The 27926-nt window shown below is 54.4% G+C and overlaps 2 protein-coding genes across 3 annotated transcripts in view; one reads left to right on the top strand and one right to left on the bottom strand.

Annotated features, from left to right (window-relative positions):
• Position 1: 1 nt before the first annotated feature.
• On the top strand, positions 2-15402 carry SCN4B (sodium voltage-gated channel beta subunit 4). 2 transcript variants are annotated; one of them, XM_047070090.1, is made up of 5 exons: positions 2-62; positions 8552-8724; positions 9719-9947; positions 12004-12133; positions 15105-15402. In XM_047070090.1, the coding sequence occupies exons 1-5, from the start codon at positions 2-4 to the stop codon at positions 15196-15198; spliced, it is 687 nt and encodes a 228-aa protein (XP_046926046.1). In that variant the 3' UTR covers positions 15199-15402. The 2 variants fall into 2 exon arrangements, with proteins under 2 accessions (XP_046926046.1, XP_046926047.1); XM_047070091.1 differs by lacking the exons at positions 8552-8724; positions 9719-9947.
• An 8053-nt stretch (positions 15403-23455) lies between these two features.
• TMPRSS4 (transmembrane serine protease 4) overlaps positions 23456-27926 on the bottom strand; it is a 46841-nt gene continuing 42370 nt past the window's right edge. Inside the window, exon 15 of the mRNA XM_047071936.1 lies at positions 23456-23704. Coding sequence (XP_046927892.1) covers positions 23456-23704 — 249 coding nt within the window. The remainder of the gene's footprint in view (positions 23705-27926) is intronic.

The raw sequence follows: 27926 nt of genomic DNA, 5'->3' as shown, positions 1-27926 counted from the left end.
GATGCCCGGGGCCAGGGACCGAGGCGCGGCCCCGGCGAGATGGCTGGGCACTGGGCTTTTGGGTAAGGCAGCCCCAGCTTGATCTCTTCTCCTCTTTCTCCACCCTGTTTCCCCAGGGGAGGGGACACTTAGAAGAGAAGTGCGGTGGACCGGGTGGGCTTTGGAGTGCGGCGGCACGGAAGGAGCAGCGCCGCCACCAGTTTCGTGCCGGCCGCCCGGCTCGCGCGGCTGGGCTCTCTGGGGACGGTGCGTGTCCCCCGCCCCAACGGCCGCCAGCCCCGTGATTAGCTCTTTGCTGTCCCTGGCGCCTTCAGCTCCGGGCTTCTGGAGCTGCATCTTGGCGCTGCAGCAGGGGTCTCTCGACTCCTGAGGTTTAGGCTTGCTGGGGGAGGGTGTCTGTGCCCCGGGCGTAGGGGGGATGCCAGGCGGGCTGCACCTGTGACTGTCGGGATGGTGGTTTCTCCCCCTACCCAGAGCTGTTTGCAACTTGGAGGCTTGATGCCCAGGCATCGGGATGCACCAGTTGGAGGGGGTGGAGGGGGGCTCCCCTTCCTGCTGGCCCTTTTCCCGCTTGTCTCTGCCCTCTCTCGCCTCAGTGCCCACTGTCTTTCCCGCAGCCCCACACTAGGGACTGGGGAGGGTTGGAAGGACTTGGAGAACCGTTCAAGCCCCCTTTTAGGAAAGATCTTTTCCTTCTCCTTACAAAGAGACACCACAGGGAGGACCTGTGTCACCTGCTCCCGGGCTCTTCGTCTTGGGATGAGTATGAAGACGGAGGAGACAGATCCAGGGGACCCCGAAGGAAGACAGTATTAATATCTATTAATATCCACGTGACAGTTTTGAGTGGCGAGCTCCAAGAGATTAGAGAATGGTATCAGTCCAGAATCTAATTCCCTCGTAAATCATAGCTGGATTCCAATGCACCTGCCCTTCTTCCTGTTTATATTTGTCAGATTTGGCTTTTGGCGGCTCCCCTCGTCAGGCTGGGTACACGATGTAGGCGTTTGTGCCGGCAACAGGGAGACCGAAGCTTTTAAGGGCGGCCGCTGCTGTGCGTGCAAATGTAAATAAACTGTATGCGGACCTGTGTGGCCACGTGTATGCACGTGGTGCGGAGGAGGGTAGAGTATTTCTTTCGCTCAGGAGCCACTGATTTACTTACATCCCTACAGCTGGCGAGAAGACACGGGTGTTGTCTCTCGTCCCTTGGGCGCAGGTTTGTGCTGCTTTCGCCGTGACCCTGATGAGGTTGGCGTCTGCGAGGCCTGAGGCTCCCTCTTCATCGGGTGGGCGCAGGGCCGCTGTGTGCCAGCTCTCCCCACGCCCATCTTGCCTCTGATCAGCCCGGGTGCCCACTGTGGCCACGGCAGGGGTAAGGGGTCCCTGGGGAAGTCAAACTCCTACAGTCAGTAAACCAGCCCACTTATCAATACCTCTGCCCTGCCTTCTGCCTGCGGTGGGCAGAGTCCTGGTACTTTGCTCCAGGTGGAAAACGTCCCCTCCGCCCTTCCCCCAAGGACTGTTCAGCTGGGTAGACTTAGGACCACCAGGGTCCCTCCTCGGACCCGGCCCAGGCGGCCGCTACTGAGCCCTCACAGAGGGCATTGCTTTGAGCTTGGGACACAGATGCCATCTTTGCTCCCAGTCCAGCGGGGGAGATGCAGGGGCAATTGGACAGCCAACTTGAGAAGCTCCCTGGCAGCATCCGAGGTGGCAGGAAGTTTGAAAACCGTATCACAGAGTTCCCTTAAGGATGAGGAAGCCAGGGTCCAGAGAGGGAAGGTGACTCACCCAACATGGCCAATTGATGGCCAAGTGGGACAGAATCCAGTTCTCTTGGGCTCTGTCAGCCCAACTTGCCTCCCAGTTGACTAAAGTCCGGTGAGAGGGAAGGTCAGCACGATTGTGTTCTTGAGCTGAAGAAGGGGCGAGGCCGGTAGGGATACAGGCTTGGGGGCCCAGACACCTGCAGAGACTGGGCACAAAGCAGTAAGCTCCCCGGGGTCCCCACCCCCCACCCCATGTCAAACTCAGTTTCACTTATTGAGACCACAGATTTCTCATAACCCCACAACATATCCCTCTCTTAAACAGAGAAGCAGTTTCCAAGGTCGTATTGTTGCGGCTGGGGTTTACGTGGGTGCCAGTCCCTTCCTGAGCTTGTAACTGGTAATATGTCTGTCCTGCCCGCCCCTTCCTTGTTCCCCGATTTGCTTAATTGCTGTGATCTGTGTTTAATTATCACTTGTGAGGGTGCTATGTTGCACAACCCTCTTTCCCTTGGTATGTATTTATTAAGGGCTTGTTTAATGAGAACACAATTAAGGAGAAGGTGCTCAGACCCGCTCAGAGAAAAGGAAAGGAAAGGGTGAGGTAAGGAGTTCACGGAGAAGAGGTCGGGAAAGAGGAGGAGTGGAGAGATGCCCTTGGTTTTGAGCTGGACTGGGTGATGGGCTGTTTTTCTGGAGATGCGGGCCGTGGGGGGTATCCCAAAGCCCTCCCTCCCCTCCCCCCCTAGTGCTAGGATCAGTGCGAAAGGTAGGCCCTGGGCACAGGTACTCCCACCCCTTGCTGAGAGTGCGGGGATCTCTGCATAAGCGCCGGCCGGTTGTGCCCACACACCCATTCCGTGGCTGCAAGGGGGAGGGGGGGCAGGCTCGCTGTTTGGACTTGTTGGCAAAGCTGGTTTTGCTGAGCATCCAGTACTCTCTCGGGGGCACACTTCTGTCTCAGCAAAGCTCCTGGGGGTGGGCAGGAAGTAGGCAGGTTGCCTAGGGAGAGGGAGCTGAAATCTTTCCTTTGTCTCTGGGCCCAGGGGCCTTGGTTGGCCCAGCCCTGCCTCCCACGGTCCCCAGGGCCCTGCTCCCCAGGAGGGGTCTTGTCCTGCTGCCTCGGCCCACTTTCTGCTACTCAGCTCTAACTTTGAGCCTGTCTCTGTCTGACTCCCCGGGGGCCAGGGACCGGAGCGTATCAGCTTCCCTGTTACAGTCAGCCCGCTTCCGCCTCCCATGCTGCCAGGCCAGCCCTTGGAGCTAAACTTAGAGCCCATGCCACCTTGCCCCCCTTTGCTCCCTCCCCTCTGGCGGTGTGTGTGTGTGTGTGTGTGTGTGTGAGTGATTGATCCTCGGGGAGAGGTGGCGGACCATTTCCTGCCTTGGCATTTGCCTTGGAATGTTTGACCGTGACCGTAAGATTCCCGCTGGTGTGAATATTTAATGATTACATCTGCATGCACCAAGGACTTAAAAAAATTTTTTTAATGTTTATTTATTTTTGAGAGAGAGAGAGAGAGAGAGAGAGACAGACAGACAGAGCATCAACAGGGGAGGAGCAGAGAGAGAGGGAGACACAGAATTGGAAGCAGGCTCTAGGCTCCGAGCTGTCAGCACAGAGCCCATCGCGGGGCTCGAACTCATACACCGCGAGATCGTGACCTGAGTCAAAGTCGGACGCTTCACCCACTGAGCCACCCAGGCGCCCCTAGGGCTTTTTTTTACTTTACTAAAACTTGGGCAGCTCGAGTGACTCCTCAGACAATACCCGCAGCACCCAGATGAGAGTGGAGGGGCCGAAGGCTTCCCAGAGGGCAAAGAAAATGGAGGCTCTGAGAGTCGCTGGGTAGTCAGGCCCTTTCAGGGAGCAAAGGCAAAGATTTGGGGCTCAGGGTGGTATTCCACAGGGTGAGACCTTGTTCATCGACCCCTGAGGCCAGAAAGAGGCCCCCAGTCCCAAATACAGGCACACACTGAAATTCTCAACAGTTGAAATTCTAAGCAACGTCTTCACTCCGGGGAAATGGCCGCACAGACACAATCACCTCCACGTGGTGATATAGGGCACGAGTACAAACTAGTGTGCGAACGGCCTGGGGGCATTTTCGGCTGACACCGGCCATTGACCTAGAGGTCCCCTGGTCGCGTCCAGACCTGTGATGGGGGCGAGCCCTGTCCCCCTCCCTCCTTTCAAATACCATCCTCCTCTCCCTGCGAGGTGCCTAGGTCAGAGGGGTGGCCTCACTGAGGCCCTTCTTGGGCTTTGTGAGCTCATGTTTTGTCTTTATACCAAGCTCAGGAGGTAGGAAAGACAGGCGTCCCTGGTCTGGGGTGTGCATGCGGGCTGTGGCGTCTCTGACTTTATCAAGGTCGGCAGGCAGCGTGGGGCCTGCTTGGCACCTGCTGACCAGTCCGCTCCTGGCTTGGTCATCCTACTGAAGCATTCTTCCGGGCGCCTCTAGTGGACCAACATCTGCCCTGGTTCCCTCCTGTCCCCCCAGTAGAGCATTGGCAATGGGAGAACACGGGAGACAGGCCCCTGGCTTTTCTGTGCACGAGCCTCCCAGGAATAGCGGCCAGGACTTCCAGACCGCTGGGAGGCTGTGCGGTGCAGAGCCCAGGCTTGCCCGCCGTCTCTGATGCCTGAACTTGGGCAGGGCTTTGGACTTTTCCGTGGAAGCCTCTCTGCCTTTCCTTTGTCCCCTCCAGGCTATGCTGGGAATGGCAGTGTTTCACTGTGGGAGTCCTGAGTGTATTAGAGTTAAGTCATCCACATAGGCACACGCTAATCAGGCAGAAATATGCATTGTCATGAGCTAGACCTTAAAGAAATAGCCTGTCCTCCGTTCTGGACTCTTCTTTGGCCCTTTTTGGCCTCTCCCTATTTAAAGCAGTCAGAAAGATTTTGCTTTCGATGCGTATTTTTGGTGTTCTTGGATATCCCATTCTGGCGGGGGTTGGGGAGGGGATGTGACCCTTGACTTGAGATCCCCCCCATCTGCCTCAGGATCTGGGTTCCTGGCCAGACGTGCCAGTGAGCACTGGAGGCTGGAGCTCTGGCTGTCCTTGGAGCTTGGGCACCGAGGGAGGCCTGTGGTTATTAGGAAGCTTCTGAAGGCTTCCCCGTCATAGTTCCGCACTCTGTTCCTTGGTGTGGGGGAGCGATGGGGGTCAGAAGCAGAGCTCGTGTTGCCTACAGAAGGGCCATCTTTAACAAAAAAATTTTTTTTAATGTTTCTTTGCATTAGAGAGAGAGAAAGAGTAGGAGAAGGGCAGAGAGAGACACAGAATCGGAAGCAGGCTCCAGGCTCCGAGCTGTCAGCACAGAGCCCGGTGCGGGGCTCGAACTCACAAACCGTGAGATCGTGACCTGAGCCGAAGCCGGACGCTTGCTCCTGTCTGGCTGCTGTCCCCAGACCTCTAGGGGAGGTGTGTTGCAGGGCAGGGGCAGAGGGAAAAAGGAAACCAGGAGCAGTGAGCCGAGCTAGCCTTGAGAATGCCGCTTACTGCACTCACCGGGTGTGTGGCCTTGAGCAAGTGATTTTCTCTGAGCCTGTTCCTTTCATTTTGTATATTAAGGATAAAAATAACTACCTCGTAGGATTATTATGAGGATTAAATGAGACAGGGCATATAACATGCCCTGGGCTCAGTCCCAGATTCACCAGTTACTATGTGGCCCTGGGCAAGTTATGTAAGCTCTCTGAACCTCAGTTTCACCATCTGTAAAATGAGAAAAATTATACCTACCTTATGGTGTTCAAATAAAAGCTGGCATTAATATGGATAAACCCTCTAGGACAGTGGTTTTCAAAGTGTTGTTGCTGACCAGAGTATTCCCTGAGAACATGAAGAAATGCAAATTTCTTTTTTTAAAAGTGTTTATTTATTTTGGGAGAGAGAGAGAGAGAGAGAGACTCCCCAGCAGGCTCTGCACTGTCAGCACCGAGCCCAATGCGGGGCTCGAACCCAGGAACCATGAGATCATGACCTGAGCCGAAATCAAGCATCAGAAGCTTAACCCACCGAGCCCCCCGGGCGCCCCTAGAAATGCAAATTTCTAATTTCCAGTAGGGTCTCTGGACTGAATCAGAAACTCCAGAGGTGGGGCCAAGCCATCTGTAAGTGTCCTCCAGGTGATCCCGATGCTGTCTCAAGTTGGAAAGCCACATTCTAGAACAATTCCTGGCACGTAAGAGCCGATCGAAGAATGAGGGCTAACTTCTCAACACTCAAGGGAACCTTGGCGGGCAAACCCTTCTCTACTAGGATGTGAGAAAGGAGTTTCTTGCTTTGGGGCTTTGGAATGCTGGAAATGTTTCTTGTTGACCAAAAGGCGAGCCACTTAACCTCTCTGTGCTAGTTGTCTCATCTATAATATGGACTTATCATAGCACGTCGCTCACAGGATGGGTATAGATCCGATGTGCCTGGCACATAGTACATGCACAGTAAGTATCGGCTGTGATCGACACTGGCAGGGGCCGCGATGGGTTCCTGGACCATTGCGTGTTCCTTCTGACCTTCGAGGCGAGAGCCCTCCACGTTGCCTTCAGCAGCTGAGGGGACGTGAAGAAGCTGAGTGGAGCCCTGAGTGCAGGAAGCGGGGCCGTTGGCTCTCCTTGGAGCCCTTCGCTGTCATTTAAAAAGCACTGCTTAGGTGCGTCACTACCTCCGGTGAGCAAAGCAAGGGGAAACTGATTAGGGACCATGAAGGCATCACGGTAGACAAAAGAGGTCCTTGCGAGTCAGGATGGGACAAAGAGAGAGGTTGGTGACCCCCAAGACAAGGACTGACCCTGGCTGTCTTGGGAACAACACCCATCCACGGACTGTCTGCAGAGCGGATCTGGGCTGAGGGGGAGGGGGGGTCTCAGGGGGCCCAGCCGTCACGCCCGGTCAGTGCAGCCAAGTCACTTCCCATGTGGGGCCTTGCTGTCCCGTCTCTAAGATGGGCAGTGAGAGTAACGGATCAGCCTGGGGCACTCTGGGAACGCCAGGCCGGAGGTCCAAGCAGCTGGGAGGAGCTGCAGTCTGGGAAGAAAACTCAGGGAAACTTCGGGACAGGAGTCAGTGCAGCCACAGGGCTGCTCCCTCCTGCCCGCTAGCTCTTCAGCCAGACCTGGGTTCACGTTTCCAGAAGCCCACGAGTTGTACAACTTTGGGCAACACGCTTTGCTTTTCGGAGTCTCACTTTTCCCGTCTGTAAAGTGTAGGATTGCGAATACCCACCTTTTTATTTGTAACGCTTATTTTTATTTTTGAGAGGGTGAGACAGAGCGAGAGCGGGGGAGGGGCAGAGCGAGAGGGAGACCCAGAATCGGAAGCAGGCTCCGGGTTCCGAGCCCTCAGCTCGGCGCCGGAGGCAGGGGTGGAACCCACAGTGAGATCCTGACCTGAGCCGGAAGTCCGGGCCCCTGAGTGGCTCAGTCTTACAGAAATACCCATCTTCCAGGTGTGAGTTGGGAATGAAATGGGATCACCCACGTGCGGCCTGTAGCAGAGCTCTGGGCCCAGGAAAAAGGGTCATTATTCCGGGGATGGCTGGGAACCTGAGTAGGACCCTCTCTGAGACCTCGCTCAGGGCGACCCCAGGTGCCCCTTTCACTTAGGGGCAAGGACAGCTAGGCATCTTATTCTGACGCCCCTCCTCCCCACGCCCCCTATCGCGGGGTCTCCTCAAAGGGCTCTGTAGGACAGGAGGAGGGCCAGGGCCACGAGGTGGGTCCCAGAGGCGAGTGGAGACTGGTGGTTCCCAGGCCCGGTGATGTCCTGAGTAGTGGGTGTGAGGTTGGGAGAAAGAGACCTGCGGCGGGGGTGGGGGGGGTAGGGGGGGGTGGTGGTGCTCGAGGAACGTTCCCGGAACGAGGGCCGAGAGGGGCCCCGGGGTGTGGGGAACAGTCCGGGCTACTCCGGGCCGGGAGGGGACAGCGGTCCGGCACCCTCCACACCGCCCGTATCCCGTGCATCCCTGTCGTCCGGACTCTGCCTCCAGCGGGGTCTGCCCGCTCCCTTTCTCTCCTACATTCGCCTGACCCGAGCCTCCGAGCCACCCCACCCCCTCTCCCGGTCCCCCGGTCCCCCCCCCCCCCCGTGGGTCCTGGCCCGGGGGGGGGGGGGTCGCCTTCCTCCTGTTCTCAGGATCCGGCAGGTGTCCAGGGGCCGTGGGACCGGGCCCGGCAGGCACGGTCCGGCGGGAGGTGGCCCTCAGCCTCTCAGCCCCTGGGGGCCGGTGCGAGGGTCCAGGGCTCAGGACGAAGAGGCCGCTGCGCGGTGTCGGGGACTGGGTTTGCCCATTTTCCCTTCTTCCCCGCGCGGGACCTCGCCTCGTCCCCACCCCCCAGTCCGGGAAATGTAACGAGGGGGCCGGGGGCCGCGCAGCGTCCCAGGGGCCATTCTCACCGCCAATAGGCCGAGCCCGTCCGGCACTGCGGGGTGCCGGGAATGGCACTTTCAGGGACTGCCCCGCGGGTTAGGGGGCGCCGACTCGCGGCGAGGGCCCCTTTTTCTTGGGTTGGGGTGACCCCTGGTGGTCATTCCGTGTGCCACAGGGGCGGCTCACCGGCCCGGCCAGGCGGGAGAAATGAATGAGGGCGGGTGGCTCAGGCAGCGTGAGCTGCAGTGAAGAGGACCGTCCTCCCCAAGTTGATACCGAGGGTGACAGAGACCTCCCTGCCCGGCCAAGCCACTCCTCCTTGCCCGAGTGTCCTCTTCCAGAGCTCCAGGCTGGGGATTCCCGTGGGGGTTTATTAAGGGGGGTGGTGTCTCTCACACAGGTCTCTTCCTGCTCCCCATGTCCCTGTCGCTGGAGGTGTCCGTGGGAAAAGCCACCACCATCTACGCCGTCAACGGCACGGAGATCTTGCTGCCCTGCACGTTCTCCAGCTGTTTTGGCTTCCAGGACCTCTACTTCTGGTGGTCGTACAACAGCAGTGACACATTCAGGATTGTAAGTCGTGGGGGGGGAGGGGAGGGGACAGCTCAGCTCCCTGTGCCTTACCCCTGCCTCCCGTTCCCCTGGTCTGGTCCCTTCTGGACTGACATCGCTGCAATGGTCCCCAGAATCCACCTTCTGTCACCCTTGCTCCTAGCATTCTTCCCAGAGCTGTCCCGAAGGATCCAAGTGGGAGGAATGCTTAGACCGTGTTTCCAGAATTGGGGGATTTGTTGGAATTCTTGGCTAGAGTCCTTGTCTGGTCTGAAGGAATACCTGAAACTTGGGTTGCTTGTGTGAAAATAATTTAAAACACGGGAGACAGAAAAGACCTCTGGAAGGCTTGGAGAGAGGAAATGAGAAGAGGCCAAGGGGAGAAGGGCTGGGGAGCTGTACCTGGAGGGAGGGAAGAGGAAGCTCTCCAGGAGTATCTGGCAGGGCTCTGGGCTGCGGGTGGGGTGGATCAGTCAACAGGGGCTTAGGGAGGAGTCACCGCGTGGTCCGGTAGGGGTCCCAAGGTGTAAGTAAGGAAGCCACAAGAGACCAACTCTGGATGCAATTAAACGCCGAACTCAGAGGCTGTTGATGGACGGTGCCGTAGGATTGGGACTGATCCAGGTCTTGACGGAGGGCCGGCATTCAGATGGACAGGGGACAAGGTGTCAGCAAAGGCCGGGGTGGGGGCTGTTGACAGAGGGAAATGAGTGTGGGATTCGCCGGAGTCATCATGTAAAAGGCTTTTAAGAAGAAAGCAGTAAGCGCTGTGCTGCGTTCCAGGGAGACCTTAATGACAGAAAATGGGTTTAGCGTGAAGCAAGCAAAATTCAGGTTAGACAGGCAGAGTCATCGATATTGGGAGGAAACCAAGTGGGGGCAGCATCTCTGGCGGCAGGCTCTTTCTGGACGTGGGCAGGGAGGCACCTAAGGGATGGGCTTGAAGTGATGCCATGACTTCTGAGGACTCTGATTCTTTCTCGGCCATCTCTTCCCCACCTCCTTCCCCCTATAGATCATAGATGGGACAGTGAAGAATGAGAAGTCTGACCCCAAGGTGAAGTCAAAAGACGATGACCGCATCACTCTGGAGGGCTCCACTAAGGAGAAGATGAACAACATTTCCATTCTGCTGAGGAACCTAGAATTCAGCGACACGGGCAAATACACCTGCCATGTGAGGAACCCCAAGGAGAATAATATTCATCACCAGGCCACCATCACCCTCCAAGTCGTCGATAAACGTAAGCAGTGGGGGCTGGGACAAGGGATACCCCACTCAGTGTCACGGTGAAATGGCAAAATGGACCCCACTGGTGTTTTCTGTTGTTTTATGCTCTCGAGAGTTACTGGAGTCACATCTGGGAGCTCAAATAACTGAGCAGGAACACTGAATTCTGCTGTTGAATAGCTCGTGGTATACATTTCGCTCCTCTGAGCCTGTTTTCCTCATCTGTAAAATCTGCATTCTCCTAGGGTACCTGTGACGAGTAGAGACGCGAGCTAGGAATGTTTCGTGGTGGGGAGGTTCTCTGGGTGTGCTGATTATTACTGCTCTTGTGGATTCCCTTAGCAACTGTTGATCGCACGCCAGGTAGCCAACCAAAAGGGCTATGAGTGATCCACGGTGTTGTTCCTTGAGGAATTTACAGTTCAGGGTAGGACAGAAGACAGGTAAGCAGAGAACTGAAAGAGGGGTGGGGCCTGCAGAGAGAGATGCCCGTGGGTTCACTGTTGGCCGTGTCAGGGGCAGAGCCAGCGGCCATCCAGGCAGCTCGCCATGAGCCTGGAGCCATCTGAGTCAACGCCGTGTATAGCATCACCTCTTCTACTACGTTTGGATGTCATCCCGCTTTGTGCGCAGCCTTTCCACGAGGGAAGAGGAGAGGCAGGGAAGCCACATTTTTGGAGCATTTCTGGGTGCCAGACCCTGAGTTAGGCACTGTGTCTTACCTTCTCTCCTTTGATCCTCACACATCCCTTTGAAGGGATCTTTTCTCCATTTTTATAGACTCCTTCATTCACCAGATAGTTGTCGAGTACCTACCGTGTGGTAGACGTTGTTCTAGGTGCCGGAGATACAGCACGAACAAGGTAGACAAAGTTCTGCCCTTCTGGAGATTTCCTTCCAGTCAGGGGAGATATACGGTAAACAAAATAAAGAAGAAAATGATGTTGTCGAAGAGAACATAGCTGGTGTTGTGAAGAAAAAGCAAAATGGGGAGGGAAAGAGGGGAAGGCCTCACCAAAAAGGCAACAGAGAAGAAGGACCTTTGAGGAAGCAATGGGGATATCTTTGGGAAGATAGTCTAGGCAGAGGGAACAGCAAGTGCAAAGGCCCTGAGGCAGATACTTGAACATCAAAGAGACCACTGTGGCTGGGAAGGAAAAAAAAAAGAGAGAGAGAGAGAGGCCACTGTGGCTGGAGCAGGGCAAATAGAAACGAGTCAGATTAAGACATATTGTGTGGGGCCTTACAAGCCTGAGGGAGATGGGAGCCACTAAAGAGCTCTGAGCAGAAGAGTTAACCCGGAACAAGCTCTCTGCGGGGCCAAGAATAGATGATGAAGTAACGAGTCCAGTTAGGAGGCTCCTGTAAACATCCGGGCCAGTGTGGCACTGAGAGGTCAGATTCTGGAATTTTTAAGTTAGGGCCGTCAGGATTCTCAGGTGAATGGGACGTGGGGTTTGGAGAAAGGAGGGGTCGAGGATGACCCCAAGCATTTTGGTCAAAACAACTGGAAGGGTGGAATTTTCTCGACGGAGGTCGGGGCACGGTGAGTGGCGGGGGTTCCGGAAGTCAGGAGTTCAGATGAGGCAACCGAGGTAGAAGCGTTAAGTGACCAGCTCCAGTTACCAGCTCGTTAGTGACTGTGGAAATCCGGTGGTTGAAATCCGGACGACCTGACCCTGAAGACTTCCTGCCGCATAGAAGTCGTTAGAGGGAGATGCTTCATCTTTCCTGCACGGACAAAAGAGGCCCAGAAAGAAGCAATGACATTCGATGTGGCAATTTGGGGGGTCGAAAGCCGCTGTGGCCCCGCGTCTGGATTATTCCAGAACGGTGTGTGTGTCTGTGAGAGGGTGTGTGCACGGAGGGGGCCGGGGGAGGGCCCCCTTCGTGTCGGGCCTTAGCCTGGTGGACGCCATGTTCCAGCTTCTACTTCCCGCTGCAAGGCCTGGGGAGGGCCGCGGACCCGGGGTCGGAGGGCTGTAGCCGCCGGGCTGCCCTAATGCCAGGCTCCAGGTGACTCCTGCTCCCCTCACCCACGCCCTCCTCTCCCCGCTCTGGCCGCGCAGTGGAAGAAGTGGACAACACAGTGACCCTCATCATCTTGGGCGTCGTGGGCGGGGTCATCGGGCTCCTCATCTGCATTCTGTTGCTCAAGAAATTCATCGCCTTCGTCATCAAGAAGACTCAGGAGAAAAAGTGAGTTGGCTCCTGTCCCCCCCACGGGCCCACCACCCCGTCCCGTCCTCTCTTGTGGGTGTGCCCGGCGTCGTCTCCTCCCACTGCCATCTGCCCCCGTCCGCCTGCATCCTTCCACGTGTCCCCTCACCCCGTCCTCGCTTCCCACTCCTACCCCTCCTTCCCATCCCTGCGCCTCTCCTCCCGCCTCCCAGCCCCTCTTCCTCTCCCTCCTGGAGGAATTTGTTGAGTTCCCTGAGTACATGAATACAACCTGCCCACTCTTTCTCTAGCTGTCTTCCTGTCCGTCCCGTTAGCTCCTCTCCTTCCATGTGCACCTCCCCAGCCTAAGTCCTACCAGAGGACTGAGGACGCCTGCTTTTTTGCATCACAGAAAATGCGCGATTCCGTGTACAGAAACTCTAAAATGGGAAGACCCTCATTCTGAAAGTTCACACGGGGGGAGACTAAAATCTAAAAAGGCCGAGCTCAGGTTTAAGACGGGTGGGAAGGGAGAGAGGGTACGAGCCCAGCCCCGGGCCCGGGGCCCGAAACTGTCAGAACCGCATCGGGCTCACGAACAGCAGGAGGAGAATGTAAAAGGGCCTTTGGAATGTGGGGCTCGAACCCATGGACCGAGAGGTCACGACGTGAGCTGAAGTTGGATGCTTAACCGTCTGAGCCACGCAGGCGCCCCAGAACTGCTCTGTTTCTCTTCCCGTCATTCCGCTTTGTTGAGAAGAGGGAGTTGGGCTGGAAAGGGCAGAAGCTGTACCGGAGAGAAGGGAGGGAGGCTGAAGGCAGGGGGGGACATTAAGGGAACGGCGCTGGGGGTGGAGAGCGGGAGGCTCGGGGTATCACCTCCAGCACTGGCTGGGATGAAGAAATCTTGGATTGTCTCCCTGCATCACGGCCGGGGTTTTGGAGAGTTTGGAGAGGGACCAGGAGCATGGAGTTGGACCAAATTTTGTTTTTAATAACCGGTCTTGCTATCGATGGTTAGCAAAATTGGAGAACGGACTGTTCAGCATACGGTTCAAAAGCATTTAAGCCCTGGGGAGGGTCAGGAGAAGGGCGTTCCAGAACTGCTGAGAGCAGAGGAGGACAGTCTGGGAGGAGGGACGTGTTTGAAGAACAAGGCATTTTGTTTGTTGGGAGAGCGGGGCGTGTGGTCGGGGCGGGGGGGGGGGGGGAAGGAGAGAAAAAGCCTGCAGAGGGGGCTGCGGGGAGACCCCTGGGGACCTGGGAGTCCAGGTTGAGCTCGGTTGTCCTTCTGGCTGCATTCGAGCCTGTGAGAGCTCTCAGGGCCTGGCATGATCAGAGAGCTTTGGAAGAACGGGTCTGGCCTCGGTGAGCACAGGGACTGGGGGTGGGGGGGGGCTGGAGGTGAGAGACAGACCCCGGGGAAGCCTGCAAGGGGTCCTCTGAGTGCAGGAAAGCCTGCGTTAACAGCAGAGATGGGGTGGCTTCCCGAGCAGGAGGGAGACGCCGGACGGCATCTCGGGATCAATTTTGGGCTTCTCCTCGAAGGCGCGGTTCCCTTTGCCTGGAATGTCTCCTCCCTCATCTTTGTGGGACTCAACTTCTGGGACACGTCCAAAGAGCCCTCCCTGACCCCTAGAAGGAGGCTTCCTCAGGGGATCCCTCCTTGGCACGCCCTTCATCCTATCGCTGTGTTGAGGTCGTGTGTTTAGTGTCACAGTCTCGGGAAGACTGCACATTTTCCGAGAGCAGGCACTCCGCTCCCTCTGGCCTGACACGATGCTCGGTACCGAGTAGATTTTCAGTAAAGAAATCGGGGGTGCTTGGGAGTACAATTAGGTAGATTGTGGTTGTCTGGGCTGTCTGTACCTTACGTGTAGGGATAGGTAGGTAGGCAGGCAGGTAGGTAGACAGACAGACGGATAGACAGACAGGTAGACAGCTAGATCCATCTGCATAGGGGTCTTTAGTGGTATGCCCCCGGGCCCTGCTTATTCATGGTTACTAGGACTTGAGTGACACCAGGAGTATCACATTTCCAGGAACCCAGTGACTGTTAGAGAACAGAATTGGGATCTAGGAGGAGCTCGATAGGCCGGAGCTGTGGAGTAAATTTTGCAAGACAGAATCGATGAGGACAAAATAGCAAGTCCTTCCCGAAGGCCTCGAAGCCGGCTGCACAAGTCCGGGGTGAGGCGAAGATAGTCTGTGGCCACAAGCAGCCATGAAAAAGCCTCGGAAGCTTTCACAAGCAGAGAGCTCGGAGTGATGTAGCGGTCAGGCCTTCTCTGGAGAGCCGTAGGCAGCCTGGGTACGGGCATTGAGGTGGGGCATTCTTTCTTTCTTTCTTTTTTTTTTTTTTTTTAGTGTTTATTTAGTTTTGAGAGAGAGGGAGAGAGAGCACGAGCGGGGGAGGGGCAGAGAGAGAGAGAGAGGGAGTCACCGAATCAGAAGCAGGCCCCAGGCTCTGAGCTGTCAGCACAGAGCATTCCTCCGCCTCTGGTCACAGCCGACGCAGGGAGCCTTGAAGGGCCCGCCGGGGGCCTGGGGAGGAGCTCTTTGTCCTTGACGTACTGCCCGCTGGCCTGGACCCTTCCCCTGGGCTGGGCCAGCCTGGGAATTAACCTGGCTTGGCTTCCCCTGAGCCCTGACCCCTGGGAACAGTGCCTGGTGCTCTTTCTTGCCTTTTGCCACGTTGGGGCGACTAGGTGACGGTGAGCCTTACTGGGTCCTGTCCGCGTGCCAGGCACCGTTCCAGGTGCTCGCCGATGCCTTGTGGCACCCCCCCCACGAAGAAGCTGTCATCGTTACGTCCATTTTATAGACGAGGAAACTGAGGCCCAGAGAGGTTAGGTGGCTTGACCTCTCGCCACCTTTGCCCTCCAGAAGGCCAGAGAGAGGGCCTGGGGCGGGTTGTGGGGCCCACCGCTCCTCTCCAGAGCTGACCCCTTACTCTTGCTCCTGCCCTCACCACCTCACCGGTGCCCTCTCCTGCTCTCTCCCTCTCCAGGAAGGAGTGCCTCGTGAGCTCCTCAGGGAATGATAACACAGAGAATGGCTTGCCTGGCTCCAAGGCGGAAGAGAAAGCACCAACCAAAGTGTGAGCCCTTGCTGGGGGCCGAGCAGCCGCCGGGGGCCTCACTTTCTGATGATGGAACTGATGCTTGAGCCGTGTCCGTGAACCCACGTGCCTGAGACACCTGCTGCTTGGCTCCAGCTGTAGTCTTTCTGGGGAGAAACCGGGGTCCTGGCCAGCCTGCCTGCCCCCTCCCAGCCAGGGCTCCCCAGGGATGAGGGCCGGCCAGGGGAGGGGGCTTGTGTGGAAAGTTCAGGAAAGGAAAGGAGGGCTCGGCGGTGTGGAAGGTGGGTCCCCCGACACCTGGATACACGCGGTCTTCTTCAGTCTCCCCACCCTGTATGAGCAACACCTTGGTTTTCCTCCAGATTTCTCTTTAAGAGAGGCTTGGGGGGCCATCAGTGAGGGCTGCCCCGGTAGCTGGACCCAAGTGAACAATAACGTGGAGATCTGGCCCTTTCTGCGGTGGCTGTGGCCTACAGGCCTCTGTTCAGGGTCGGGGGTGGGAGCCTGCTGGCGGGGGGGGGGGGGGCGGGGGGGCTACCGTGAGTGGCTTTGATGGACACCTGACCCACCAGGTCCCTCTGGGAGGCGCTTCCTCCCCTCCACAGGGTGTCCCACAGCCCCTGCCCCATCTCCACCCCCCCCAGACCCCCCCCCCCGTCCCCCACTGCTGCTTGGAGTCTGTGAACCTTCCCAACTGGGGCTGACCATCTTGGTCTTGGAGGGGGGGGGGTCCCGGCCTTCCTGGAGCACTGGGGGTGCCACTGAAGCCTTTCCTAGCATTTCTTCTCGGGGAACCAGCACTGTGGACGTGGGCGAGCCGGTGTCCAGGGCCCCTCGGCCACTGGGATGCCCACCCCGGCCCCACCAGTGCTGGCTGCCCCTTCTCCTCGGCATGGCGGGACCATGGCCGCCCCTGGAACTCCCGAGCTTGGCTCCCCTCTGCTCCTCTTTCCCTGATGCGTCAGGTGGCATCATCTTGCTTGAGGTGTTGCACTCTCAGAGCCTCCCCTCCCGTGGGCTCACTCCCCCACTCGTGCCCATCCATCACACCTTCTCCCCTGGCCCCGGGTTGTTCACCTCCAACCTGGGGTCAAGGCTTGCTTTCACCTCAGGGATCCTCTCGCTTTGGAAGAGAGGGCCCTTGGGTTTCCTGGCTGCTTCCCGTTCAGCTGTGCCACCCTCCCCCCTCGCCCCCCGAGGGTGGGGGAGGAGCAGGGAGAGAGTTCTCGCAGTCTTCTCTGCTTTTCTAAGAACTGGTTTGCACACCCCTGTGTGTGGGGCTGGACTGTGCCTTAGCTCCTCACGTCCTGGCTCGTCCCCTCTGTCCCGTCTCCAGCCTGGATGCGATGGCCATCTCTGGTGTAGTGCTGCCTCCTCCCAAGACCATGCTGGGGACCGGGGAGCTGGGGGGGCCCACCAGTGGCCCCTTGGACAGTGATGGGATCGTGGAACCGTCGGCGTCCCTGACAGGGAATTCAGCGGTGGTGTCCCCATGGGGCGGGAGGAGGGGTGAAGAGAGCCGTGTGCGGTTAGGGGAGGCCTCCACAATCTGTTCCCGCTCGCCCCCTCTCTGGCGCTCTGTCCTCTGGGCCTGGGAGGGATAGGAAGGGAGTAGCCCCCTTCCCCAGGGGTTAGGGGGCTGCCACCAGATTCTCCCTATCCAAAAGCGGCCGCGGGCTTCCCCCAGGGTGGAGGTGGGGGGCGCTGAATAACAGGTGCCTGGCTGTGACCCGTGGCCCTCACCCCGCCTGACGGGTTTACAGGGTCCCACTCTGATCTGCCTCTAGGGCTCCCATCCTTGGCCCCCCAGAACTCTAGGCTCGGGCTCAGATTTTTGCGGCTTTGCGAACACACAGACTGCCAGCCTTTTGGAAAACTTCTTGTGGCCACCTTCGTGAAAGCTGCTTGCTTCTCCTTCCCGGTTTCAACATTTGAACGAGCTGAATCCGAATCGGTTGGGCTCCTCTTACTCTCTTCAGAGGAGGCCAGGGTTTCCAGAGCAGGGGGGTGGTGGGGGGAGAGCATCCTGTCCGCTCCGGGGTCTACTGCTGACTGATAGGTGGTCACGCATCTGCTCTGGGCTCCGCTTTTCCCGTCTATAAAGTGGGTGTAATAATACTTACCTACCTCCCAGGACTGTTGTGAGGCTTGACGGGTTTTTGTTTAAAAAAAATCTCTTTGGCTTGGAAAGGGATCTAGGAGGCCAGGCCTTATCATTGGAGGAGTCGTTCCAAGTCTGTCCTGTCCTCACCTCTGTGTCCCTTCCCCACGAGACAGACACAGACCCACATCGATGCACACGCACGCATGCACTTTCTCTTTCTCACCCACTCTCGCTCTCTTCCCACTCCTCCCCCTGGGAATTATTTTAGTCTCTGCAATATTAGAAACCTTGGCTCTGATGCTTGAAGCTTCTTATCCACGGCTTCTGTTTGGGAGTTTTCAATAGAGGGGGTAGAATGGGGACCCGAGGGGGACACTTTGGGTTGCCCCGGTGCCTGGGGGCACCACGGGCATTGAGCGAGTGGGGACTAAGAATGCTCAGCTTTGTCCCCGCAACAGAGAATGTTCTGCCCCAGCGCTGGGAGGGCACCCGGGAGGCACACTGGCATGGGTTTGCCATAGAATGTAGACGGGCAAAGCCATGTTCCCAGGCCGTCCGTCAGTGCGCGCAGATCTCAGAGGGTGATGCGCAGGGGCTGGTGAGGGTGTCTCCAGGGCTCTTGGGCTAGAGAGAGCCATTCACAGAGTTAAGGTTGGGAGCCCTGGAGGCACGCAGCTGTGACCACAGTAAAGTCCGCGAGACCCAACACGAGGGTCTCTTCCAATTCCCCATCCTTGGCCTCAAACGAGGACGTCAGCATTCTAGGCCTTGCGTCTCTCCCTGGGCCGGAATTGAGCAAAAGGCCGCCAGAATGAACCTGTAAGGCTAGAGTGGTCTGGGAGAGGGGCCGACGGAGCGCAGGCTTTTCCCTCCCGGCTGGCTGACCAGAGCTGGGGTGTGAAGGGAGGGGTGTGAAAGCGTGCTCCTGAGATGGTGGCAGGTGAGGGTGTGCCCGTGGAGTTGGGGGGGCAGGAGGGGCTGTGCACGGAAGCGCGGTTGTGTAGGAGGCGTGTGTGAAGGCTGAGTGTGCCTGAGATGGGGGGAGACTCGGCACATTTGGGGAGTCATCTTTCCTGGCCTGGGCTATAGCTGTTGGGCCACCGGGAGGCTGAGAGAGGATAAGAGACAGAGGGGAAGAGCGGCCATGCTTCTGGGCCCCATTACCCCATGACTCCCTCCCACGGTCGCAGGCAGCTGCCATGAGTGCTGGGAGTGGGGGGTGGGGTGGGTGGGGAGGGCAAGGAGGGGAACTTCTCGAGAAAATCCTACAGCTTGCTTCACCTTACTCTGTCCCGGGTTGGAGTCCCTCCCCTCCCACCTGATATTCAGAGCTTTTGACTATCTTATGCATGGTTTATTCCTCTGGCTTGGATGGCAATACCCATAGTCAACTCTTTAAATATAACTATAGATCAAAACAGTGCCGCAATGGGTCCGGGAGGCCTCTGGTCCGTGGGTGCCTCTGGGAGGCACGGATATGCACACCCCCAGCCATGACTTGTGTTCAAGCACAGAATGATGGATGCAATCAACTCTCTTGCCTTTATACCACGTTTGGCATTGTAGAACTTTATTTAGCTTTGCCTTGGATGAAATAAAAATTATGTTTAATAGAAACGGCTTGGGGCTTCCATTTTTGGCTTTTGGGGAGTTGGGTTCCGGTTTTATTACCTGCCAGCTGTAATGGGGACAGGTTCCTTTACCTCCCGAGCCCCGGTCTCCCGGTCTGAAATGTCACCTGCCCTGGTATGATCATACGTGGAAAATGTCTAAGAACGCGGGGCACGTTCATTCACAGGGAAGTTGGGAAGCTGGCCCTTTAACACTGGAATCACTGCCAGGGCCCTCCCTGTACTGATGACCTTGGTGATGGTTCTGGTCGGGCTTTGCTTGGCTGGTCCCTCCAGCTGCCTGTTCCAGGGGACAGGATCTCTAGCGGTGGAGAGGAAGGGAGCTGTGGCTTATACCTCTGCCCATGCACATTCCATATTGTTGATCTGGAACTATCCTGAACATGGATGGATTACCCAAGCGTTCCTGACTTTAGAAGAGTTTCTGCTGGGCATAAGGCCAGGCTGGGAAGGAATTGGGGGTCGTGTGTGTGTGTGTGTGTGTGTTTGGACCCAACAGAGTAGAGTCTACTATGACTCCGTGCTTTTTTTTTTCTCACACCTGAAACCCTTTTATCAGCAGATCTCATCAGCTCTATGTTCAGAATACATCCTGAACTCAATTGCCTGTCACCACAGCCACCTGTGCAATCCGGGACCAGGCCACCGTTGCCTCTCACCTGCATCACTACAGTACCTTCCTCACCGCTCTTCCTCCTTCCGCCCTTGCTTGTCCTTGATCTGCCCTCTCGAGTGGTCCTTTCGGCACAAATTGAGATAATGTCATCTGTGCTTCCAGACAAGATAGAGACCTGGGGACCCTGTACCTTTGGACCTCAAACGGCTGCAACACTGGAAAGAGTTTATGATATGGTGGTTTTCAGAGGTAGGACAACAGAGGTTTCAGAGGGATTGGAAGACGGTGACTCCCGAGAGGGACAGACAGGCGAGGCGGCCCTACTATTTATTGGCCAAGCTTACAGCCTGGAGAGGATTTCCAGGCTGCAGTGCAGGGAGGGGAATTTCGGCCAAGCCCGGTGTTTCTCTGAGTTGATGAGAGGCGCTGAGAAACTGGAAGGTGAAGGCAATTAGGATTCACAGGGCCGAGTACCTGCCCACGGTCCTCTTGAGTCCTCAGCTGATACTCATGGTGGGGTGTGGGAGCAGACCACGTGAAGCCAGGGCGAGAACCACCAGAAAGGCAGGGGGGTGAGGACCCTGGGGCTGACGGGGCAGCCTTTCATCTTGGGGTGATCTCGCCCCACTACTGAGGCAGTAGCCTTTCAATACCCTTCCCATCTCCCATGAATTACAAAGTTTTCCCCTGCCAGTTGGTGGCAATGTTTCTATTCTGGGCCGGTGTGAGCTCCAGATCATTCTCGCCACCCCTCTCTGGTGGGTCTTTCTCAGTCCCAGGTGATATCCTCACACACGCGGCCCCCATTAGAAGCCAAAGACCCCCAGGGGACCCTCTGTGGGTCTCCAGAGTTCTCGCCGTGAAGCTCCCTCTGCTCCAGGACTTTCCGAGGTGAGCCCTACCTGCTTCCTACCCCCATCTCCTTGACTCCTGGAGGTTGCCAGGCTGTGCCCGGGCCCCCCTCCTGTACCGTAGGGTCCACCTCTCTCAGGGCTCACTGTCCTGTGTTGCCTCGTGTCCCACGTCTGAAAGCCGTTCCGTGTATCACTTCCCCAGCTTTTGAGTCGTTTCAGAGGGGAGAGTGAATTTACTCCCCGTCTTTGTCAGAAGAAATTTGTGAAAGGTTATGGGCGTGTAAAAACCTGTACGCAAATGTCTGTAGAAGCTTTATTTGAGATCGCCCAAAATGGGAACAACGCCAATGTTCCTCAGCTGGTGAACGGGTGGACAAACCATCGTACGTCCGTATGTGGCGTGCTCGTCAGCAATAAAGAGTTCCGTGTGCCAGTGTGGATGAATCTCTAATGCATTATGCTAAGTGAAAGACTTCAGCCTCAAGAAAGCGCCTACTATATTGTTCCAGTTCTACGCCATCCTGGGAGAAGCAAAACTGTGGGGACAGAAACAGATTAGGTGGGTGTGGGGAAGGCTGTAAATAGCAAGAGAGTCTTTTGGGGGGTGATGGGGCTATGATCGTTTGTTTGTACACAGTTGTCAAAATTGGCAGGCCTCTAGACTAACAAGGATGAATTCTGTGGTACGTAAAGGACGTCTTAAAAAAAAACCACAAAAAATTAGATCTTCTTTTGCTCAGAACTTTCTGGTATATTTTACCCCTCACAACTGCCTAGAAGGCTTTATTGTTCTGCCCCTGTTGCCTCTTTGATATCTTTTTCCAATACTCTCCTTCTGCTGACTCATAGCCTCATCGTTCTCGTTGCTGTGCCTCAAACATCAGGTCCTCTTGTCTCAGGGCCTTTGCACATGCTGTTCCTCTGCTGGAACGCTCTTCCCCCACATACCCACAGGAGTCATTCTCTTGTTTCAATCAGGTCTCTGCTCAAATGTCCTCTCCTTAGAGATTTCTCTGGCCATCGTATCTACAATCATACCTCCCACCAGCTCAGACACTTGCTCCTTAACCCGTTTGATTTTACTTCAAAGCATTTATCTCTAGGAGGCCTATGTTTGTTTACTTGTTTATTATTAGTGTCTTCTCTAACTAGGATGTGAATTCCATGGGAGCAAGAGCTATGTCCATTCTCTGGGGGAAATCTAGATTCCTCCCCCTGCCCTTTCCTTGAAGGGATGGGATCTGCAGAGAGGCCTGCGGAGTCTAACAGCGTGTCTTATCTGCTCCGAGGGAAGGCAGCCCTTTGAGGCCAGAATGGACTGTGAGGTCCGTTGTTCGAGCCCTCGACGTTGCAAGGCAGAGCATCTGGACATGGCTTTCAGGTGGGCCATGGGAGGGGCAGGGGTCCTGGACCCTGGCTTCTTAAAGTATGGTCTGGGGACCCACAGTCCGCTTGTTAGAAAGGATTTCAGGCCCCACCTCAAATCCACTGAAGCAGAATTTGCCTCGTAACAAGTTTCCCGGGTGACTTGTGCGCACATTTGAGAAGTACTAGTTGAAACTACAGGTGTGGGGGGGCGCCTGGGTGGCGCAGTCGGTTAAGCGTCCGACTTCAGCCAGGTCACGATCTCGCGGTCCGTGAGTTCGAGCCCCGCGTCGGGCTCTGGGCTGATGGCTCAGAGCCTGGAGCCTGTTTCCGATTCTGTGTCTCCCTCTCTCTCTGCCCCTCCCCCGTTCATGCTCTGTCTCTCTCTGTCCCAAAAATAAATAAACGTAGAAAAAAAATTAAAAAAAAAAAAAAAAAAGAAACTACAGGTGTGGGTCCCTGGCCCAAACCTGTCTCTCACCCTGGGCACTGCCTTTCCAGAGGCTTAGAAAAGCGGGGGGGGGGGGGGAGGGGGGGGCGCCTGGGTGGCTCGGTCGGTTAAGCGTCCGACTTCGGCTCAGGTCATGATCTTGTGGTTCGTGAGTTCGAGCCCCGCGTCGGGCTCTGTGCTGACAGCTCAGAGCCTGGAGCCTGTTTCAGATTCTGTGTCTGCCTCTCTCTCTGCCCCTCCCCTGTTCATGCTCTGTCTCTCTCTGTCTCAAAAATAAACGTTAAAAAAAAATTAAAAAAAAAAGAAAAGCGGGGGGTTTGTCCTGCCCAGTGTTCTCTTCTCCTTTGGCCCTAAACGGTAAGCACGGAGGCCTCTGGGAGCAAGCTGGAGAGACCTCGACCCTGTGTGGTAATGACAAAGGCAAATATGGATCGAATCCCTAGGGTCCCAAGTGCCCTTCCTACAGCATATTGAAGTGTCCTTGTATTCCTGGAAGGCAAGTGTAATTATCCCCATTTTACCCGTGATAGAAGCCAAGCACTGAGACGTTAAAAAGAAAACCAAAAACAAAAAAACAAACACCCTTCCCGAAGATGTAACTCTTGTGTAGCAGAACTGGAATTTAAAGCCAGTGCGTTTTGTAGAACAAGCAGACAGCCATTTACAGGAGTCTGTAAGTAATAACGACATGATCGTCACTGACCTACACTGAGCCCCTGCTGGACCAGGGGCTTCTCTGAGTACCTGACACGGATCTGGTTATTTAACTCTGATGGCGAAACCCTACGAGGGGAGCACCAGTGCTATTGGCCCCATTTTACAGAGGAGGAAATGGAAACCCAGAGAGGCTCAGTATTTGTACAGAGTCTGGAAAGATACGCATCCAACTGAGGTCAGTGGCTGCCTCTGAGGAGGGAGGTCGGGGATTGAAGGGGGAACTTTTTCTCTTTACTTGAACCCTTCAGCTTTATTTAGAACTGGGTAATCCATTCACAATACGCACACAGGGACGGAGGCAGGAGTTAGAGGGAAAGGGCTGGGAGGCAGGGAGGGAGAGAAAGCAAACGCAAGGTGAGGTGTTCTTGAGCTGACCACAGCTCCATAAGCTGACTCACAGGAGCGTCCCTGGGGAGCTAGGCTTCTCTGAATAGTTCCATCCTGGGAAGAAGGAGGAGTAATTTATCTGCTGGCTCCCTCCTGTCTCATCTTCCATTATTCAACATTTGTCCTGTAGATGATAATTTCCGTGTTTCGTTACTCAGCCTTTCCGGGCAGGCCTGGGGGAAGCCAGTGGGGACACAGTCTGCTGGCTCTGGGTGCTAAAGCTGCCCGTGGCTCCCAGCATGGTGGGCGCCACGAAGACCGACCAAGCCAAAGCCCGGCCCTGGCCCTGGCCCCAGCGAGGGGGTGGGGAGCCTGGTGCGGTGTTGGAAATGAGGGCAGTGCCCAGGTATCTAGAGCCGTGGACACGAAAGAGCCGGGTCCACGCGAGGCAGGAAGGTGGGGCCTAGAGGTGGGAGGGTGGGGGACGCAGGCAAGGCTGGGTGGGGATTGATGGCACAAAACGGGGTGTGGGGTGCCCATACTACTTCGGAAATGTGTCGAGACTTTGTGGCCTAGGACACGGTTAACTTTGTGCAAATGCGCTTGAGAAGGATGTTTATTTTCTAAGGTTGAGTGGTAGGTTCTACCCTTGTCTGTGAAGCCTGCTAATCGGATTATTTCATCTTCTATGCTGATACTGTGCCCGCCTGACCCATCAATAATTGAGAGAAGTATACTGCAGGCTTCCTCTGCGATGGTGCATTTATCGACCTTTCTTTGGAGTTGTATCACTTTTGGGGCTATTTTTATTCTGTTTATATAACTAAAAAAAAATCTATTTGCTGAGAAACATTTCAAACGTACAGAAAAGTAGAATAGTAAGTATCACTTCGATTTCACTCGATGACGTTTTGTCATAACTGTGTCAACTGTTACTTTTCCCCCAAAGTAAATGACAACTTCATGTTATTTTATCTTCTGCATGCGTGTCTACACATGAAGAATGTTTTTGTAAAGTATAATGTCATTGTCACACATAACGAACAATCCCTTCCTGTCCTCTAATCCCCGGATCCTATTCACGTTGCCCCAGTTACCCCTTTGCACAAATGTCCTTTGCTGCTGGTTGTTACGCCTCTTAAGAGCCTTTCGTGACATTGTCTTATTGAAGAGATTGGGCCACCTATGTGGTAGAATGTCCCTCCTTCTGGGTTTGTCTTCGAGCTTGCAAGTGGTATCATTTGTTCTTCCAACTTTTATATTTCCTAGAAGCTGGAAATTAGATGTGAAGGTGTAGGTTAAGCATTTTTGATAAGGTGCCTTTAGGTGATGCCACCTGCATAATTCATGCTCCTATTGGGAGGCGCATAATAGCTGGTTATTCCGCTGGGCGGTGTGATGGCAGCCTGATTCCTTGATTTAAAAAAAAATTTTGTTCATTTATTTTTGAGAGAGAGAGAATGTGAGCGGGGGGAGGGACAGAGAGTGAGGGAGATACAGAATCCAAAGCACACTCTAGGCTCTGAGCTGTCAGCACAGAGCCTGACGTGGGGCTTGAACTCCTGGACCGCGAGATCATGACCTGACCCCAAGTCGGATGTTTAACCGACTGAGCCACCCAGGAGCCCCTCCTTAATTTTTAAAGTTAGGTTTTCCTCTTGAGATCAGCAAGGCATCTGTGGGGTGACACTTGGGCGTTAAGCAAATATCCAGGTCTCCATAAACCTTTCATTTAATGGGTTTCGCCTCCACTGAGGATTCTTGCCTGAGTCCATTATTTCATTAGAAGTTGCAAATTTTCTATCATTCACTTACATTGATAAGCTACATTTTTCTGTAAAGAGCTTCCCCTCGCCACCTTGAGCCACCATGCTACCTGAAGGTAGATATCTTCTTTCTAAAGTACATACTTGAATTTACCCAAAGGATGCAAAAACACGAATTCAAAGGGATACATGCATCCCAATGTTTATAGCAATGTTGTTGACAATAGCCAAATTATGGCGACAGCCCATGGCTCCATCTACTGATGAATGGGTAAAGAAGATGGGGTGTGTGTGTGTGTGTGTATATATATATATATATATACACACAATAGGATATTATTCAGCCATCAAAACGAGTGAAACCTTGTTATTTGCAATGATGTGGAGCTAGAGAGTATTATGCTAAGGGAAATAAATTACAGAAAGACAAATATGATTTCACTTCTAATGTGGGAAACAAAATTTTTTTAAGAGCGCGAGCACGAGCAGGAGGGGGCGGTGGGAGAGAGAGGGGATCTTAAGCAGGCTCCACACTATGGGCACAGAGGCTGATATGGGGCTGACCCTGGGATCCTGACCTGAGCCGAAATGAAAAGTTGAATGCTCAACCACCCAGGCGCCCCTCGTATGTACTAAGAAACAAAACAAATGAGCGGGGCGGGGGGAGAGGGAGAGACAAACCAAGAAACAGTCTCTTAACCATATAGAACAAAACCGATGGTTACCAGAGCGGTGGGGGGGGGGGGGGTGGGGTGCTGGGTGCAGCAGGTGGTGGGGGTTAAGGAGGGCACTTGCGATGAGCGCCAGGTATTGTATGGAAGTGTTGAATCGCTACATTGTACACCTGAAACTAATACACACGGGATGTTAACTACCTGGAATTTAAATGAAAACTTAGAGTACATACTTTAGATTTTCCTTCAGAGAAGGCCTGTCGGGGGCAAACTCGCGGTTGTCATTTTCCTGAACATGTCTTTATTCTTGAAGGATAGTTTTGTAGGGTTCACCATTCTCGACGGACCTCTACTGTCTTGGCATACTGGAGACAGAATCTTCTCTTACGGCCGTGGGGGAAGTCTGCGGGCAGTCTAACTGGCGTCTTTATGGTGCTATAGACAGTCTGGCCTGTTTCCCTGGCTGCTCTAAAGAGTTTCTGTTCATCTTTGGTGTTTTGAAGCTTCACTACCCTCACTAGGTGAGGGTTTATTGGCATGTTTCTACCTTGTATGTGTATGCGCTATGGTAGCTAATGGGGTACATGTAGATTCACACCTTTTATTGGGTTCTGGACAGTCTCCGCTATTATCTCTTTAGATATTATTTCTCTTTAATACTTACATTCTCTGCCTCTGAGGGTTTAGCTGGATACGTTAGACTTTATTATTCTAGCCTCCACTGTCCCTAGCCTTGTTTTTGTATACATGTATATTTTATCTCCTTATCTCTTTCTGCAACAACCTTAGTGACTTCAATCTACCTTCCAGAGTCTTTGTCTCCATCTTAAACGCTATTTACCCCCAACATTCTGTTTTTCATTTTAATAATTATAGTTCTTCTTTCTAAGGGCTCCATTTAGTTCTTCTTCAAATCTGCTTGTCACATTTGCTTGATTATTAAAATACCTACTTTCTTTTTTTTTTAACAGGAAGTAAGCGTTGGTGAGGATGTGGAGAAATTGGAACCTTGTGCACGGTGGGTGGGAACGTAAAATGGTGTGATCCTTAGGGAAAGCAATGAATGATTAAAAGCCGATACCATATGATCCAGCAATTCTGCTTCTGGGTGTACACCCAAGGAATCGAAAGCAGGATCTTGAGACACGCATACACCCATGTTTAGCCCAGCTTATTCACAATAGCCAAGAGGTAGATGCAACCCAGATGTTCGTCAATAAATGGATGGAGGAACAGAATGTGGTATAAATAATGGCATATTATTGACCCTTAAAAAGGAAGGAAAATCTGGGGCGTCTGGGTGGCTCAGTCGGTTGAGCGTCCGACTTCGGCTCAGGTCATGATCTTCCGGCTCACGGGTTCGAGCCCTGCATCTGGCTCTGCGCTGACACCTCAAGAGCCTGGAGCCTGCTTCAGATGATTTGTCTCCTCCTCTCTCTGCCCCTCCCCTGCTCATGCTCTCTCTCTCTCTGTCTCTCAATAAACAAACATTAAAAAAATTTTTTAAATAAAAAAAATTTTTTTAAAAAAGAAGGAAAATCTGATACATGGCTATAACCATGGGTAAACCTCAAAGACCGTGTGCTAGCTGAAATGAGCCAGGCTCAAAAAGGCAAATACTATATAATTTCACTTACATGAGGGACCTAGAGTCGCCAAATTTATAGAGACAGAAGGTAGGAGGGTGGCTTCCGATATCTGGGGGGAGGAAAAGACCGGGAGTTATTGTTTAAGGAGATATGGAGTTCTGGAAGGGAAAAACAGTTCTGGAGATGGACGGGATTGATGGCCACACAACAGTGCGAATGGACTTAAAATCATTGAACCATATCCTTAAAACGTGGTTAAGATGGTAAATTTTATGTATGTTTTAAAAGTGTTTAAAAAATATTTTAAAATGTGGAAAAGTGCCCTTTTTTTTTAAAATTTTTTTTTCAACGTTTATTTATTTTTGGGACAGAGAGAGACAGAGCATGAACGGGGGAGGGGCAGAGAGAGAGGGCGACACAGAATCGGAAACAGGCTCCAGGCTCCGAGCCATCAGCCCAGAGCCCGACGCGGGGCTCGAACTCACGGACCGCGAGATCGTGACCTGGCTGAAGTCGGACGCTCCACTGCCTGAGCCGCCCAGGTACCCTATGGGTTATTATGATCTGATAATGCGAACATGTAAAGTGCTTGGTTTTCTGATGATTTGTTGTTTTTGATGATTCCCACCGTGAGGTTAAAAAAAAATTTTTTTTTA

The sequence above is a fragment of the Lynx rufus genome, unplaced genomic scaffold, assembly GCF_022079265.1.
Source record: "Lynx rufus isolate CCGP_SWC_20201006 ecotype Redwood Valley unplaced genomic scaffold, mLynRuf1.p SCAF_9, whole genome shotgun sequence".
Taxonomy (NCBI): domain Eukaryota; kingdom Metazoa; phylum Chordata; class Mammalia; order Carnivora; family Felidae; genus Lynx; species Lynx rufus.
Note: the sequence above shows the minus strand (reverse complement) of the source record. Positions and strands in the feature narration are given on the sequence as shown.

Bases quoted from the DNA above. Each gene is read 5' to 3' on its own strand.
- SCN4B (XM_047070090.1), top strand. From the start codon at position 2: ATGCCCGGGGCCAGGGACCGAGGCGCGGCCCCGGCGAGATGGCTGGGC. The intron at 8,725-9,718 runs GTAAGTCGTGGG...TTCCCCCTATAG, and splicing joins GCAGTGACACATTCAGGATT to ATCATAGATGGGACAGTGAA. The intron at 9,948-12,003 runs GTAAGCAGTGGG...CTGGCCGCGCAG, and splicing joins CCTCCAAGTCGTCGATAAAC to TGGAAGAAGTGGACAACACA.